General features: G+C 46.3%; 1 protein-coding gene across 4 annotated transcripts in view; it reads right to left on the bottom strand.

Moving 5' to 3' along the window:
• Positions 1–14,495, bottom strand: part of PAN3 (poly(A) specific ribonuclease subunit PAN3) — a 60,142-nt gene that overhangs the window by 29,328 nt on the left and 16,319 nt on the right. For all 4 annotated transcript variants that reach the window (XM_068132257.2, XM_068132256.2, XM_068132255.2 and 1 more), the window contains exons 7-11: positions 7,302–7,406; positions 6,969–7,026; positions 5,047–5,205; positions 2,865–2,981; positions 1,942–2,043 (exon numbers count right to left, since the gene is read on the bottom strand). In XM_068132257.2, coding sequence (XP_067988358.1) covers positions 1,942–2,043; positions 2,865–2,981; positions 5,047–5,205; positions 6,969–7,026; positions 7,302–7,406 — 541 coding nt within the window. The remainder of the gene's footprint in view (positions 1–1,941; positions 2,044–2,864; positions 2,982–5,046; positions 5,206–6,968; positions 7,027–7,301; positions 7,407–14,495) is intronic.

Below are 14,495 nucleotides of genomic sequence, written 5' to 3' on the forward strand. Positions count from 1 at the left end.
AGCGTTACGCCTAGGTCCCCCGTCGGTGAAGTGATGCGAGTTGACAAAGTGGCAGACGCAAGGCGGCCATCTTGGATTTTGACGTGGCGACCCAATTTTCAATAGCGTTCTTTCTTATGCCTAGATACACCCACAGACTAGATTAGAAGTTGATACTTCGTTTATTTTTCAAGATATTCCACTCACAAGGTTCAGACATACATGGCGGCGGCCATCTTGGATTTTGACGTGGCGACCCAATTTTCAATAGCGTTCTTCCTTATGCGTAGATACACCCACACACCAGATTAGAAGTTAGTAGTTCGTTTATTTTTCAAGATATTTCGCTCACAATGTTCAGACATATATATGGTGGCGGCCATCTTGGATTTTGACGTGGCACCCCAATTTTCAATAGCATTCTTCCTTATGCCGAGATACACCCACACACCAGATTAGACGTTGGTGCTTCGCTTATTTTTCAAGATATTCCGCTCACAAGGTTCAGACATACATGGCGGCGGCCATCTTGGATTTTGACGTGGCGACCCAATTTTCAATAGCGTTCTTTCTTATGCGTAGATACACCCACACACCAGATTAGAAGTTGGTACTTCGCTTATTTTTCAAGATATTCCGCTCACAAGGTTCAGACATACATGGTGTCAGACATACATGGCGGCGGCCATCTTGGATTTTGACGTGGCACCCCAATTTTCAATAGCATTCTTCCTTATGCCTAGATACACCCACACACCAAATTAGAAGTTGGTACTTCGCTTATTTTTCAAGATATTCCGCTCACAAGGTTCAGACATACATGGCGGTGGCCATCTTGGATTTTGACGTGGCGACCCAATTTTCAATAGCGTTCACCCTTATGCGTAGATACACCCACACACCAGATTAGAAGTTAGTAGTTCGTTTATTTTTCAAGATATTCCGCTCACAAGGTTCAGACATACATGGCGGCGGCCATCGTGGATTTTGACGTGGGTTGCACCCACACACCAAATTAGAATTCGGTCCTTCGCTTACACACGCACGTACGCACACACGGACGTGCGCACGCACGCACGGAGGGGAAAACCATTGTCCCCCTTTCGCTCCGCGGTGCGACGGGGGACAAAAAAAAAAAGACATGCAACACTGGCTACCACCAGATGGCATTTGCGGCCTATGTAAGCACATTATGTGCAGACAGACAGACAAACTGGCAAATTAACAAACGGACCCAAATGCAATAACCTCTGATGAGGGTAAAAACTATCAAAAACAAGGCCGAGGAGGATGAAAGTTCGATTAGCCGTAAAGCGAGGCACAACTTCTACAAGACAATCTGAGATAATTAAAACGACATTATTTCCAAGTGCCATTTCAACAAGTTTGATGAGGTTGGAGACAAACAGACGGCCAAGGCCTCATTTTCACTCGATCTCTTTATTTTTATTTTTTTGTACCACATTTCTCCATCCATCCTTTCCCATAGTCCCCCACACATCGATACGACGTTGCACGCTGGCCTAATGCAGACCTCTCAGCCTCGTTTTTCCCGTTAAATGCACAGAGAACGCTCAACCGTGATGACCCCGGGAGGTGCTTCACATTAAACACTCGAGAGTCAAGGCGGCATTACACGATGTAACGCTCCTCAAACTCAGCAACCGTTTTGTGGCGATGTATTCAGATCCCTCCATCCACCATCCCCTCCTCGTTTCCAAAATTAGTCTAACCCTACTACCCCACCCCAAGCTCCCTGATCTTTGTACATCTCACATTGCTGCGTTGCAGGCGAAACAGTAATCAAGTCGAGCCCAGGGATTATATGCATTAACCCCAAAAGCATTAACGTTTCAGCGGGCACAAGGAGGTGGAATTAAAAAGCCATGGGAGAGAAGGGAAAACCTCTCCGAGAAAGAGAGGGATACACGGTATCTGAGCACATTATACAAAGGCACGTACCCCATTTTTTCTTCGTAAAGAAGGCGTCAGCATTGGGATCGCTGAAATGCTTGCTCATCAAAGTTTCCGCACCAGCTTGGAAATCGTAAGCAAAGACCAGTGCTGAGTAAACAATTTAAAATAATGATAAATAAATTAAAATGTTTTTTATTTATTTAAATAAAGATAAGTAAGACCGAAAAAAAACCAGAAGAAAACCACAAAGGTCATGTTCTATCATGCAGTATCTCTCCCATACAGGCTTGCTCCCTATCAAATTCGCCAAATGTTGTTGCCAATCCGTCATATTCCTGTCATCACAGTCATCCACACGATCAAATATGGAAAAACGGGGGAGAAATAGCGGGGGGGGGGGGGGGGGGGGAGGAGAGAGAAGGGTGAACAACAACACAGGTCAAAGTTTAAAACCATTCGATTGTTTGGGTTCCATTACATCTCTTGCATCACGGTAGCGCAACATTGGCTCAAATATAAATCTAAGGATAGCCAACCACGCACTCGGTAATTCTCAATTACCTGTCTACCATAATCAGGAGTGGCGACATTTGGTTCTTGCCGAAGAATACAGCATGCACGTTTGGGTTGCCATATTTGGAGCTCCCATCCAAGCACCGAGCTCATGATTTTGGGATCTTGGATTCCAATCCCAGATATGTTTTGGGTCGCTTTTGTATTCCATCATCTACTCAGCATATACTGCTTAATTTAATGAAAAGATTAATTTTTCAAAAGATTAATTCATCAGAAGATGGGCAGAATTGGGCAGAGACCATGCACTCGCAAAACGACAGCTCTCATCATAACGTACCAAGAGCCGTGGATACAAAAAAGTTTCAAATGAGAAACCAGGAGTGTGCAAACAATACAAAACACCAAGAGTGTGGACACAGAAACAACCAAGTGTGATACCTATCTGAACTCACAATGTTCTCCAAAAGCTTTCGTCGTGAAAACCTCTCTCAGAGAAGCGATATTGGAATGCTGGATCTTCTTCCACATGTCCACAAGAGCCATGCACTTCGTATTCGCAAGTCGGAAACCTGTATCCGGCATGCAAGAAACGTCTCATTTAAGCGCACACACAAAATGAGGACCAAATACAGGTAAATGTTAAAAATAAATAACTACATGCTGCTTAGTAGAGTTACTTTACAAGCGTAGAACACAGCACACGTTCATCCATCAGGGGGATAAATAAATAAACAAGAAGACGTCATGCGGAGCACGATACTTGCAAAATACGCCCCCCCCCCCTCCCTCCCCAAGAAAAAAAATTCCATTGATACAGCAAATTGTCCATTTCATCAAGATTAAAATTGACAATCTTGATCAAAGGTCGGGTCAATAGGAAGAAAATTGATGATTTTTCAGATGAAAAATGATAATTTTGGAAGGTTGACCTTGAGTTGACATTTGCCCTTTTGACCTCCAAAAATAGTTTGTTTCCCTATTTAGTGACTCAATGTGCAAATGCTGTTCAAATTTCAAGTCAATCGGATGAAAATTGAGGATTTTAGAAATTTGGCCTATGTTCACCTTTTGGCCGATGGTGACCTCAAAAATACTTGGTGGTTGAATTCAGTGACTAGATATGCAAGTCCTCTTCAAATTTCAAGTCAATTGGATGAAAATTGAGGATTTTAGAAATTTGACCTATGTTGACCTTTTGGCCTATGTTGACCTCAAAAATACTTGGTGGTTGAATTCAGTAACCAGATGTGGAAGTCCTCTTCAAATGTCAAGTCAATTGGATGAAAATTTAGGATTTTAGAAACGTGGCCTATGTTGACCTTTTGGCCTATGTTGACCTAAAAATAAGTGGTGGTTGAATTCAGTGACCAATTATGCAAGTCCTCTTCAAATTTCAAGTCAATCGGATGAAAATTGAGGATTTTAGAAATTTGGCCTATGTTGACCTCAAAGATACTTGGTGGTTGAATTCAGTGACCAGATATGCAAGTCCTCTTGAAATTTCAAGTCAATTGGATGAAAATTGAGGATTTTAGAAATTTGGCCTATGTTGACCATTTCGGCTATGTTGACCTCAAAAATACTTGGTGGTTGAATTCACTGACCAGATATGCAAGTCCTCTTCAAATTTCAAGTCAATTGGGTGAAAATTGAGGATTTTAGAAATTTGGCCTATGTTGACCTTTTGGCCTATGTTGACCATTTGGCCTATGTTGACCTCAAAAATACTTGGTGGCTGAATTCACTGACCAGATATGCAAGTCCTCTTCAAATTTCAAGTCAATTGGGTGAAAATTGAGGATTTTAGAAATTTGGCCTATGTTGACCTTTTGGCCTATGTTGACCTCAAAAATACTTGGTGGTTGAATTCAGTGACCAATTATGCAAGTCCTCTTCAAATTTCAAGTCAATCGGATGAAAATTTAGGATTTTAGAAATTTGGCCTATGTTGACCTTTTGGCCTATGTTGACCTCAGATATACTTGGTGGTTGAATTTAGTGACCAGATATGCAAGTCTGCTTGAAATTTCAAGTCAATTGGATGAAAATTGAGGATTTTAGAAATTTGGCCTATGTTGACCATTTGGCCTATGTTGACCATTTGGCCTATGTTGACCATTTGGCCTATGTTGACCTCAAAAATACTTGGTGGTTGAATTCACTGACCAGATATGCAAGTCCTCTTCAAATTTCAAGTCAATTGGGTGAAAATTGAGGATTTTAGAAATTTGGCCTATGTTGACCTTTTGGCCTATGTTGACCTCAAAAATACTTGGTGGTTGAATTCAGTGACCAGATATGCAAGTCCTCTTCAAATTTCAAGTGAATCCGATGAAAAGAGGATTTTAGAAATTTAGCAAAGTTGGTGACCTTTGGCCTATGTTGACCTTTTGACCCCAAAAACAATAGGCTTCTTGCTTTTGACCAACTCTACCATTTGGTGAAGTTTCGTGAAGATCGGTTGAAAATTGTGACCTGTACGCCGGTGACAAACAAACAGACAAAACAGACAGACAGACAGAACCACAAACACAACCGACCAATATACTTGAAAAATGTTCGATTTTGCAAGTAATAAATAGATAAGGCAAAAGCTATGGTGACATCCTAACACGTATGGCAAAACACGCGCACCATGGATTCGTCGCAGACAGTAGGGCATGCAGTCTTTGGTGCTAATGGCCTTGTAACACGTCGTGGTGTAGCCAAAGGTGTTTGACTTCTGCATAGGGCTGGTTTGTGGCGGCTCGAGAGGGAACAGACTATGATAGTTGTCCACCTCTGCGGGAATGTCTGTGGGCACGGGGACAGGACAGCACGTCAAAATGGGCTCGTGGTCACAGCTGCACTTCTAAACGTCCGAGCTTATCGTAATTATCAAAATGCTGCCGTTGCCACCAAGGTATCAAGGGGAAGACCGGAAAACTTCAAAGAAAGTGACATCTCATGGTACACTTTCATGCCTTTTCATCAATCATGAAACAAAACTATTGTGCGCACTTTCCATCCCAGAATACGTAAACACTTAAAATGAGATAAACCTGTGCGCTCTTATCAAACGAATACTTGCCTTCGTTAGACGTCGCTCTCCATTGGTGGAAAATCCAAACAATAGCTTTGAGCAACTTAAATTACACAAAGACGTGGTGACGACCGCACGATGGAAAGCACAGTAAACCAGACAGGCTCGAGAATCGGGCGAGGAAGGCCCAACGCCAGGAACGCCAAGCTTCGCACGACCGTTAGCAACTTCCAGTTGATAAAAACTGACTATTGGCATAACTACAAATAGTCTTAGTGCCAGAAAAGATAGTTTACTCTTTTGTGTAAATTTTTCGTGACCACCAAGACCTTCCGCAAGAAAAACGCGCTTGTGCTGATAGGGGATAAAAGTGCAAAGCAATAAACTTGAATGAGAACACAAAAAAGAAGGAAAATTGTAAAAAAGTTTTTTTATATTAAAAAAAATGTTTTTAAACTTGCAAATCGAGCGAACGGAAGAGAAACGATCCCGAAGAAACAAAAATCCCAAAATCATATCGTTATGGTGCCATGTGATGAACGTCTTGAGCAAAGTACCGACGACATTTCAGAAATTGTGTACAAAGTACAGATCACGCATACTTATGAACCCCGAGGTTATGGACTTATGAACCCCGAGATTATGGACTTATGAACCCACTTATGAACCCTGGGATTATGGACTTATGAACCCACTTATGAACCCCGAGGTTATGGACTTATGAACCCCGAGATTATGGACTTATGAACCCACTTATGAACCCTGAGATTATGGACTTATGAACCCACCTATGAACCCCGAGATTATGGACTTACGAACCCACCTATGAACCCCGAGGTTATGGACTTATGAACCCCGAGATTATGGACTTAGGAACCCACCTATGAACCCCGAGATTATGGACTTATGAACCCACTTATGAACCCCGAGGTTATGGACTTATGAACCCCGATATTATGGACTTATGAACCCACTTATGAACCCCGAGATTATGGACTTATGAACCCACTTATGAACCCCGAGGTTATGGACTTATGAACCTTATGAACACACTTATGAACCCCGAGGTTATGGACTTATGAACCTACTTATGAACCCCGAACCCCTTTTATAAAAATGCTCATTTTAAAACAAGCACGACTCAATGGAAAGTGCCAAAAATAAGGGAGGGGAAATGGTCGACACGGATTAGTTAGGCCTGAGTGAAACAGGAAAGGAGACTCACTCAAGTTTGGCTGCTTCCAAGAAGCCAGGCACATTCTGAAACACTTGGAAACGGAAGTTGGGTAAGGGACCAGAGGTTGTGCGTGATAACAGGCCCTCCCTGTCGTCATTAATCACCGTCAATGCTCGTTCTATGCTCATCAGAACTTATTCCTGTCAATCCGATCCTTGCAGTTCAATCGTCCACACAAAACGCTTACAGCTACAGAAGGCGTTTGCTTTTCATCGATAAATGAACATTCGGAAGATAATCAGCAAATCTTGTGGAGCTGATGGAGGTAAAGCCAGGTATTGCAGCAACTTCACTCACCTGGATTCTCACTTTGGTCAATCTGTGACATGGTGAGAAGATGCCTGTTTATGAGATCCTACGGTTTGAAAGGGCGAGTGTGGGAAAAAAATGAAGAAATACTGATAGGTAGATATATAAAAATAAACACGAAACCTTATGCAAGGAATATGGTACCAGGACCGACTACAGACCTTCGAGGAAGGTCATGACTGCCAAATACATTGCTGAAATATGGGCTTACTGCAGGCACCATGATACATCGGCCGTTAATGGCTTAGAGGTTGTGCTAAATAATGCACGGGAGCCTGAAATGTCTACTCGCAGCCCCCGTGGTATGTTCGACCAACAAACCTGACGAAGTTCATCGGGCATGAAGAAGGATGGAGCATTCGCTTTGGGTTGCATGTACGCCACGTTTGGGGATGGTGAAGGATACACATGGTAGGATGGGAACACCTGGAAGGAACACAGCGATGATCCTCAATGACCAAGAAGTTCTGCAAATGGCAGAGCAGCTGAGAAGCAAAGGAATCAAGGAATATCTTTGCCTCGTAAAAATGTATTAACCCCTCTCCCCCCCTCCCCCCCCCTACCCCCTCCCCTCTCCCCAATAATAAATAAAGAAGGAGAATTGCTTTGCATGACTTCCTACCAAGTTTCAGTTCAATATATTAAAGGGTCAGGGGATGAAGTCTGGAAAAGCACCGGTGGGACGGACAGATGGACAGGTCTTACTTGGCTGGGCTAAATTTTTGACTAAAGGCGAATTGAGCAAAGATTTGTAATTTGTTCAAGGTGCCGGCGATAACATGCCTACTCTTCACGAAAGATATAGATTTTTAAAATCCAGTGCTAGTATATTGGTCCTTAGGTATGGATGACACACACACTGATATTCCGCCCTGCTTGCGAAACACAAGGACTCAAACCCAGGCTAGACAGCTCAAAGGTAAGTGCATATATACCTATAGTATAGAGTATAGACTATCCCACCAGGCCCCAATGATGGACAAATTAACACAAAATTAAGCAGAATTAAAAGAAAAACAAAAACTATATGGTCCATAGAACACCATACCCCACACAGTGTTCAAATATATTATATAATTCATTGAAATAAAATAAAGATTTTAAAGAAGGTATTAAAAATTCCGAAAGTTTACCGCTGTTGCCAATTACACCACCTTATTTTTTTTGTATACAAGATCGAGGTTCGTGTAAGAGCTAAGTATCCTCATGTAACCTTAGCATGTAACATGAGGTATTCGTACCTGTTGCTTGTGTCCTTTATGACATCCTTAAAAACAGCAAGTTTCCCGTTTGGAATGATTTTCAATTTTGTTTGACTGCCAGAGATAAACATCATTTCAGTTTATTGGGAACGTCAAACACTGGACAAGGAAGTCCAAAGACTGTTTGTCAAGTTTACAATAATAAAACAGTATTATGTAAAACTTACAGACAGACAGAGTAAAACAATAATTATCTCACTCCTCTCTGCGCATGTGTGCGATCGAGACTAATTCCAAGCCGCAGTACTGCTGAACTGCAGGATCATTTTTTCAATTTCATAAATGTTCAAAATATAACATTCAACAGAAATTAAGTTGTTCCTCAATCGTAAATTAACATTTGTCGACGGCTGGACAGACAGATACACACAGAGAAAACAGGACTAATTGCTTACCCCTGCTTTTCGATTTGCAGGCGTGGGGTAATAATACTGATTGGCCTGATCATGTTGGAGGTCAACCTGTTATGGAGGATGGCAATGGATGAACATCCCAAAAGGACGCAGCCACGAAGGACCACACTTTACTTGGCTATCAGTATCAACTAGTATATTTCTGAGCAGATGACACACAGATGGAGGCTACAATTTAATCCATATACATTATGGAACATGTTGAAATTGCAGAAACTTATTTGGGTCATTGGACAGGAAGTTGCTGTGGTTCAGAGGTCCACCTTACTGCTGGAGGCCCCATGGGGATGCCATGTATCAAATTGTTATATGCTTTATAGCAAAAACAACAGCCCCAACTAATATACAGACTTGGCATTTAATATGGAATATTTTTTTTTCTTGACTTGGGTTTACTTTCTGAACTCAGTATATCAATCTGGTGAGTTTATTTTACGCTTCGGTGATTTCTTTGTTAAAAGAACCATGTCACTGAATGTCTTTCGCAGCAAGAAGTCAATAACAGGATAATATCACAGGTGGCGTGACAAAATGTAAGGACAGGTACATTTGACGATTGGCTTCACAATCGTGTATATAAGGGTTGTTGCATTCTGTATTAGTGGAAAACAACTGCTGCACGTCTACAAAAGTTATTGCCGCTTCCTCTGGAGATGGTCCGTCAACTCGACAATGCTGTTTGCCATGGAGTGGTGGCTTTACGAAATTCCGGCATGAAACAGCGTGCTATTGCTCGGCAGTATGGCATCACTCAAGGTCAGGTGTCAAAGATCCTGAAACAAAATGCTCAGAGGGGTGTCCCTACTCCAATACCGAGGCCAGGACGTCCCCGCAGAACCACAAGGAGAGATGATCGCTAGCTGCGGTTAGTTAGTCTTAGATGTTAGTTAGTTAGTCTTAGATGACCGGTTAGTCTGCAATGGCCGTACCAAGTCAGCTAATCGGCTTCGGGCTGAGTGGCAGCAACTGACAAATGTGCCTGTATCCAGAAGGCTAGTCAACCAACGACTGGTTCAAGCAGGCTATCGTGCCAGGCGTCCCCTGAGAAAGCCACACCTGACCAGACAACACAGCCAGCGCCGATTGCAGTGGGCCAGAGAGCACCGTCAATGGCAGCCAGGACACTGGAATCACGTGACCTTCAGTGACGAGTCTAGATTTCTGGTTTATCGTCAAGATGGCCGCAACCGAGTGCGCAGACAAGTGCATGAAGCCTACAACGAAGATTGTATTGTGCCAAGAGTCCAAGCTGGAGGTGGTGGGGTGACCGTTTGGCCTGCTTTTCATGCAGGGGGCAAAACTGACCTGATTGTTCTGAATGGAAACCTGAACCAGTTCAAGTACAGGACCATTCTGGAAGAAACATTGCTTCCATTTGCTCGTGCAGCCTTTCGAGGAAACGTTGTCTTCCAAGATGACAATGCACGGCCTCATCGTGCTTGCATGATCCAACACTTTCTTGCTGACCGTGGTGTCGAGCATATGGAGTGGCCTGCCATGTCCCCAGATATGAATCCGAGAGAGAACTTGTGGGCAGAATTAACGCGTCAAATCGACAACTTGGACCAGCAGCCTACCTCTGTGCGTGAATTGCAGCAGGCTATTTTCACTGCATGGCAAGCGATTCCTGTCCAAACCTTGGCAAATCTCGTGAACAGCATGCCTCGACGTGTACGTGCTCTCCTGAATGCTCGTGGGGGTTACACGAAGTACTGAACTGTAATTTTACTGTCCGTAATCCCAGTCATAATTTAACTTTTGTTTTTGTTGAAATTTTTTTGGCTAATGTGCAAAAATAAAGAGATACTTCTGGAAAACGTACAGAAGTTTAACACAGTACTGTCCGTGAATTGAGTTCGATATCAGTTTACATCACTTTCAAGGATCAATTTATTTACGTCAAAATGTCAAATGTGGTTTTTGTTTCTTTTAAAGGTCACATTAACAAAATCTAGAATAATTTCAACATAATTCTAATGAACTTTTGGTTCTAAGTCATCTTGAAAAGTAAGTTCACCCCCACAAAAAAAATATTCCATATTAAATGCCAAGTCTGTAATATATATCTGCACATATATGAGAGATTGCACCATAAGTAAATGCACTAGCAGTTGAGGAGAGTTATTGCACCGATATTTCCCATGGTTTCAGCTGTTATCACTGCCCTAATGGTGGAGGAGGTGGGCGTGGAAAAGGGGGGGTGGGGGAGGGTGGGAGTTGGGTTGGAGAAGAAACATATGCGCTCACTAGTATATATGCAATCATTTCATGCAGGTTACTAGCTTATGGGTCAATGACTTCAACCACCCGGCCACGGCAACCACGGCAACAACCTCGGCCCTGGTCTGCCTTGTGTGTTGCCCTTGGCCATGGTCGCCCGCCTCGCGTGATGCCCTTGGCCATGGTCGCCCGCCTCGCGTGATGCCCTTGGCCATGGTCGCCCGCCTCGCGTGATGCCCTTGGCCATGGTCGCCCGCCTCGCGTGATGCCCTTGGCCATGGTCGCCCGCCTCGCGTGATGCCCTTGGCCATGGTCGCCCGCCTCGCGTGATGCCCTTGGCCATGGTCGCCCGCCTCGCGTGATGCCCTTGGCCATGGTCGCCCGCCTCGCGTGATGCCCTTGGCCATGGTCGCCCGCCTCGCGTGATGCCCTTGGCCATGGTCGCCCGCCTCGCGTGATGCCCTTGGCCATGGTCGCCCGCCTCGCGTGATGCCCTTGGCCATGGTCGCCCGCCTCGCGTGATGCCCTTGGCCATGGTCGCCCGCCTCGCGTGATGCCCTTGGCCATGGTCGCCCGCCTCGCGTGATGCCCTTGGCCATGGTCGCCCGCCTCGCGTGATGCCCTTGGCCATGGTCGCCCGCCTCGCGTGATGCCCTTGGCCATGGTCGCCCGCCTCGCGTGATGCCCTTGGCCATGGTCGCCCGCCTCGCGTGATGCCCTTGGCCATGGTCGCCCGCCTCGCGTGATGCCCTTGGCCATGGTCGCCCGCCTCGCGTGATGCCCTTGGCCATGGTCGCCCGCCTCGCGTGATGCCCTTGGCCATGGTCGCCCGCCTCGCGTGATGCCCTTGGCCATGGTCGCCCGCCTCGCGTGATGCCCTTGGCCATGGTCACCCGCCTCGCGTGATGCCCTTGGCCATGGTCACCCGCCTCGCGTGATGCCCTTGGCCATGGTCACCCGCCTCGCGTGATGCCCTTGGCCATGGTCACCCGCCTCGCGTGATGCCCTTGGCCATGGTCACCCGCCTCGCGTGATGCCCTTGGCCATGGTCACCCGCCTCGCGTGATGCCCTTGGCCATGGTCACCCGCCTCGCGTGATGCCCTTGGCCATGGTCACCCGCCTCGCGTGATGCCCTTGGCCATGGTCACCCGCCTCGCGTGATGCCCTTGGCCATGGTCACCCGCCTCGCGTGATGCCCTTGGCCATGGTCACCCGCCTCGCGTGATGCCCTTGGCCATGGTCACCCGCCTCGCGTGATGCCCTTGGCCATGGTCACCCGCCTCGCGTGATGCCCTTGGCCATGGCCACCCGCCTCGCGTGATGCCCTTGGCCATGGCCACCCGCCTCGCGTGATGCCCTTGGCCATGGCCACCCGCCTCGCGTGATGCCCTTGGCCATGGCCACCCGCCTCGCGTGATGCCCTTGGCCATGGCCACCCGCCTCGCGTGATGCCCTTGGCCATTGCCACCCGATGCGCGTGATGCCCTTGGCCATGGCCACCCGCCTCGCGTGATGCCCTTGGCCATGGCCACCCGCCTCGCGTGATGCCCTTGGCCATGGCCACCCGCCTCGCGTGATGCCCTTGGCCATGGCCACCCGCCTCGCGTGATGCCCTTGGCCATGGCCACCCGCCTCGCGTGATGCCCTTGGCCATGGCCACCCGCCTCGCGTGATGCCCTTGGCCATGGCCACCCGCCTCGCGTGATGCCCTTGGCCATGGTCACCCGCCTCGCGTGATGCCCTTGGCCATGGTCACCCGCCTCGCGTGATGCCCTTGGCCATGGTCACCCGCCTCGCGTGATGCCCTTGGCCATGGCCACCCGCCTCGCGTGATGCCCTTGGCCATGGCCACCCGCCTCGCGTGATGCCCTTGGCCATGGCCACCCGCCTCGCGTGATGCCCTTGGCCATGGTCACCCGCCTCGCGTGATGCCCTTGGCCATGGTCACCCGCCTCGCGTGCTGCCCTTGGTCCTTGTCACCTGCCTCGCGTGCTGCCCTTGGTCCTTGTCACCTGCCTCGCGTGCTGCCATTGCTCATGGTCACCCGCCTCACGTGCTGCCCTCCCGCGAGCACCCGCCTCGCATAATGCCCCTGCCCCGGTCACCCACAACTTTCTCCTAAGAAAGAGAAGTTCCATGCTGATGGGGATATTAAAAATCGAATTGCTTGTCTTCATCAAGCAGACGAGGCATATTCTGAAATCCACAAGCTCCTGAAGAAGTAGAACATTCCTATTTTTCTGCCTACCATAAAGAGAATAGGTCCACAGTTCCAGAAAACTGGTTCCACTGCATGGGAGAAGGGATCTGACAGGCCCAGAGCCACTACAAGTAAAGATGACAGGATGACAGGTGAAGTTCTTTGTTCTCCAGGAAAGAAAGAAAAGCCAGCGAAAACTGTCAGAGGAGTTCAGAACTGAAAAAAAAAAAGACTGTTCCCAGAAGGACCATCACAAGAAGGTTGACTGATGCTGATTTTGCCTTAAGAAGATGTGCTAAGAAGCCTTTGTTGTTGAAGAAAAACATTCAGGACAGATTGCACTTTTTGGCCGAATATGGGAACTTTGATTCAGACTGGTTTCAGAGAGTTCTGTGGCGTGATGAATCAAGATTTCAGCTTTGCAGTGCTGTCCCAGAACATTGCCTTCGCAGATCTGGTGAGAGATTCAACCCTGGGTGCATTTCAACAAGTGTGAAGCATGGAGGAGGTGGAATCATGGTCTGGGGTGCATATTTGTCTGATGGTGATGGTGAGCTGATAAGGTGTGAAGTCAATTACTGCCAAGGAATACCATTAAATATTACAAAAAGGATTACTTCCACTTCCCAGCCTCCAAATGTTATTTCCTGGAGAGAAAGACAAAGAAGTCATTTTTCAACAATATAATGCCCATTCTGCAAAAGCCACAAAAGAGTCCTTGAAACTTGTGTTCTGGCCTGGTCAGAGTCCTGATTTGAACCCCATGTAGAATCTTTGGGCCTATAAACCACCGTTTAGAGGCCATTTTTTCTTTCTTTAATCTCGGAATCTTTGGGCCTATATTCAGCACAAACTTGTTGGAAGGAAATTTTCAAATTCCGATCAACATTGGGAAGATGTCCAACATGAATGGGACAATAACGACATTTCTCAGTGCAAGAATCTTTATGAAAGTTTGACCAAAAGACTGGATTATTTGAAGAAAGCTAAGGGACAAGCTATTCCATTCTGATTTGTACAGTTATTTCTGCATGTTCTGGTGTTTCAGTGGTTTTTTTTTAATGTAGAGTAAAATAGTTATGACAAAAAAATGTTAAAAAATTGACCTGGCTCATTTTTTGCCCCAGAGTGGACTGATAGACAGCTCATACACGTTGCCTTTCATGACTTAGCAAAAGACTGGCAGCCCACGCACCCTTGCGCAGTGTGATCGTACGTGCAAGGATGTAATTGTTTGGGTCCTGACAGACTGGGAGTGACCATGCTTGTGCAGCTCAGTGACACAAAGAAGAGGGAGGGGTAAATAATGGGGAGTTTAACAACAATAAAAGGAGAGGAATACATGGGCATGAGGGACAGACCTGTGGCTCCTAACTAATGGACAGCCAACCAAATATCTGACTTTCGGACAAGGCTTTC

Source organism: Myxine glutinosa, chromosome 12 (genome assembly GCF_964187855.1).
Source record: "Myxine glutinosa chromosome 12, kmMyxGlut1.1, whole genome shotgun sequence".
NCBI classification, from domain to species: domain Eukaryota; kingdom Metazoa; phylum Chordata; class Myxini; order Myxiniformes; family Myxinidae; genus Myxine; species Myxine glutinosa.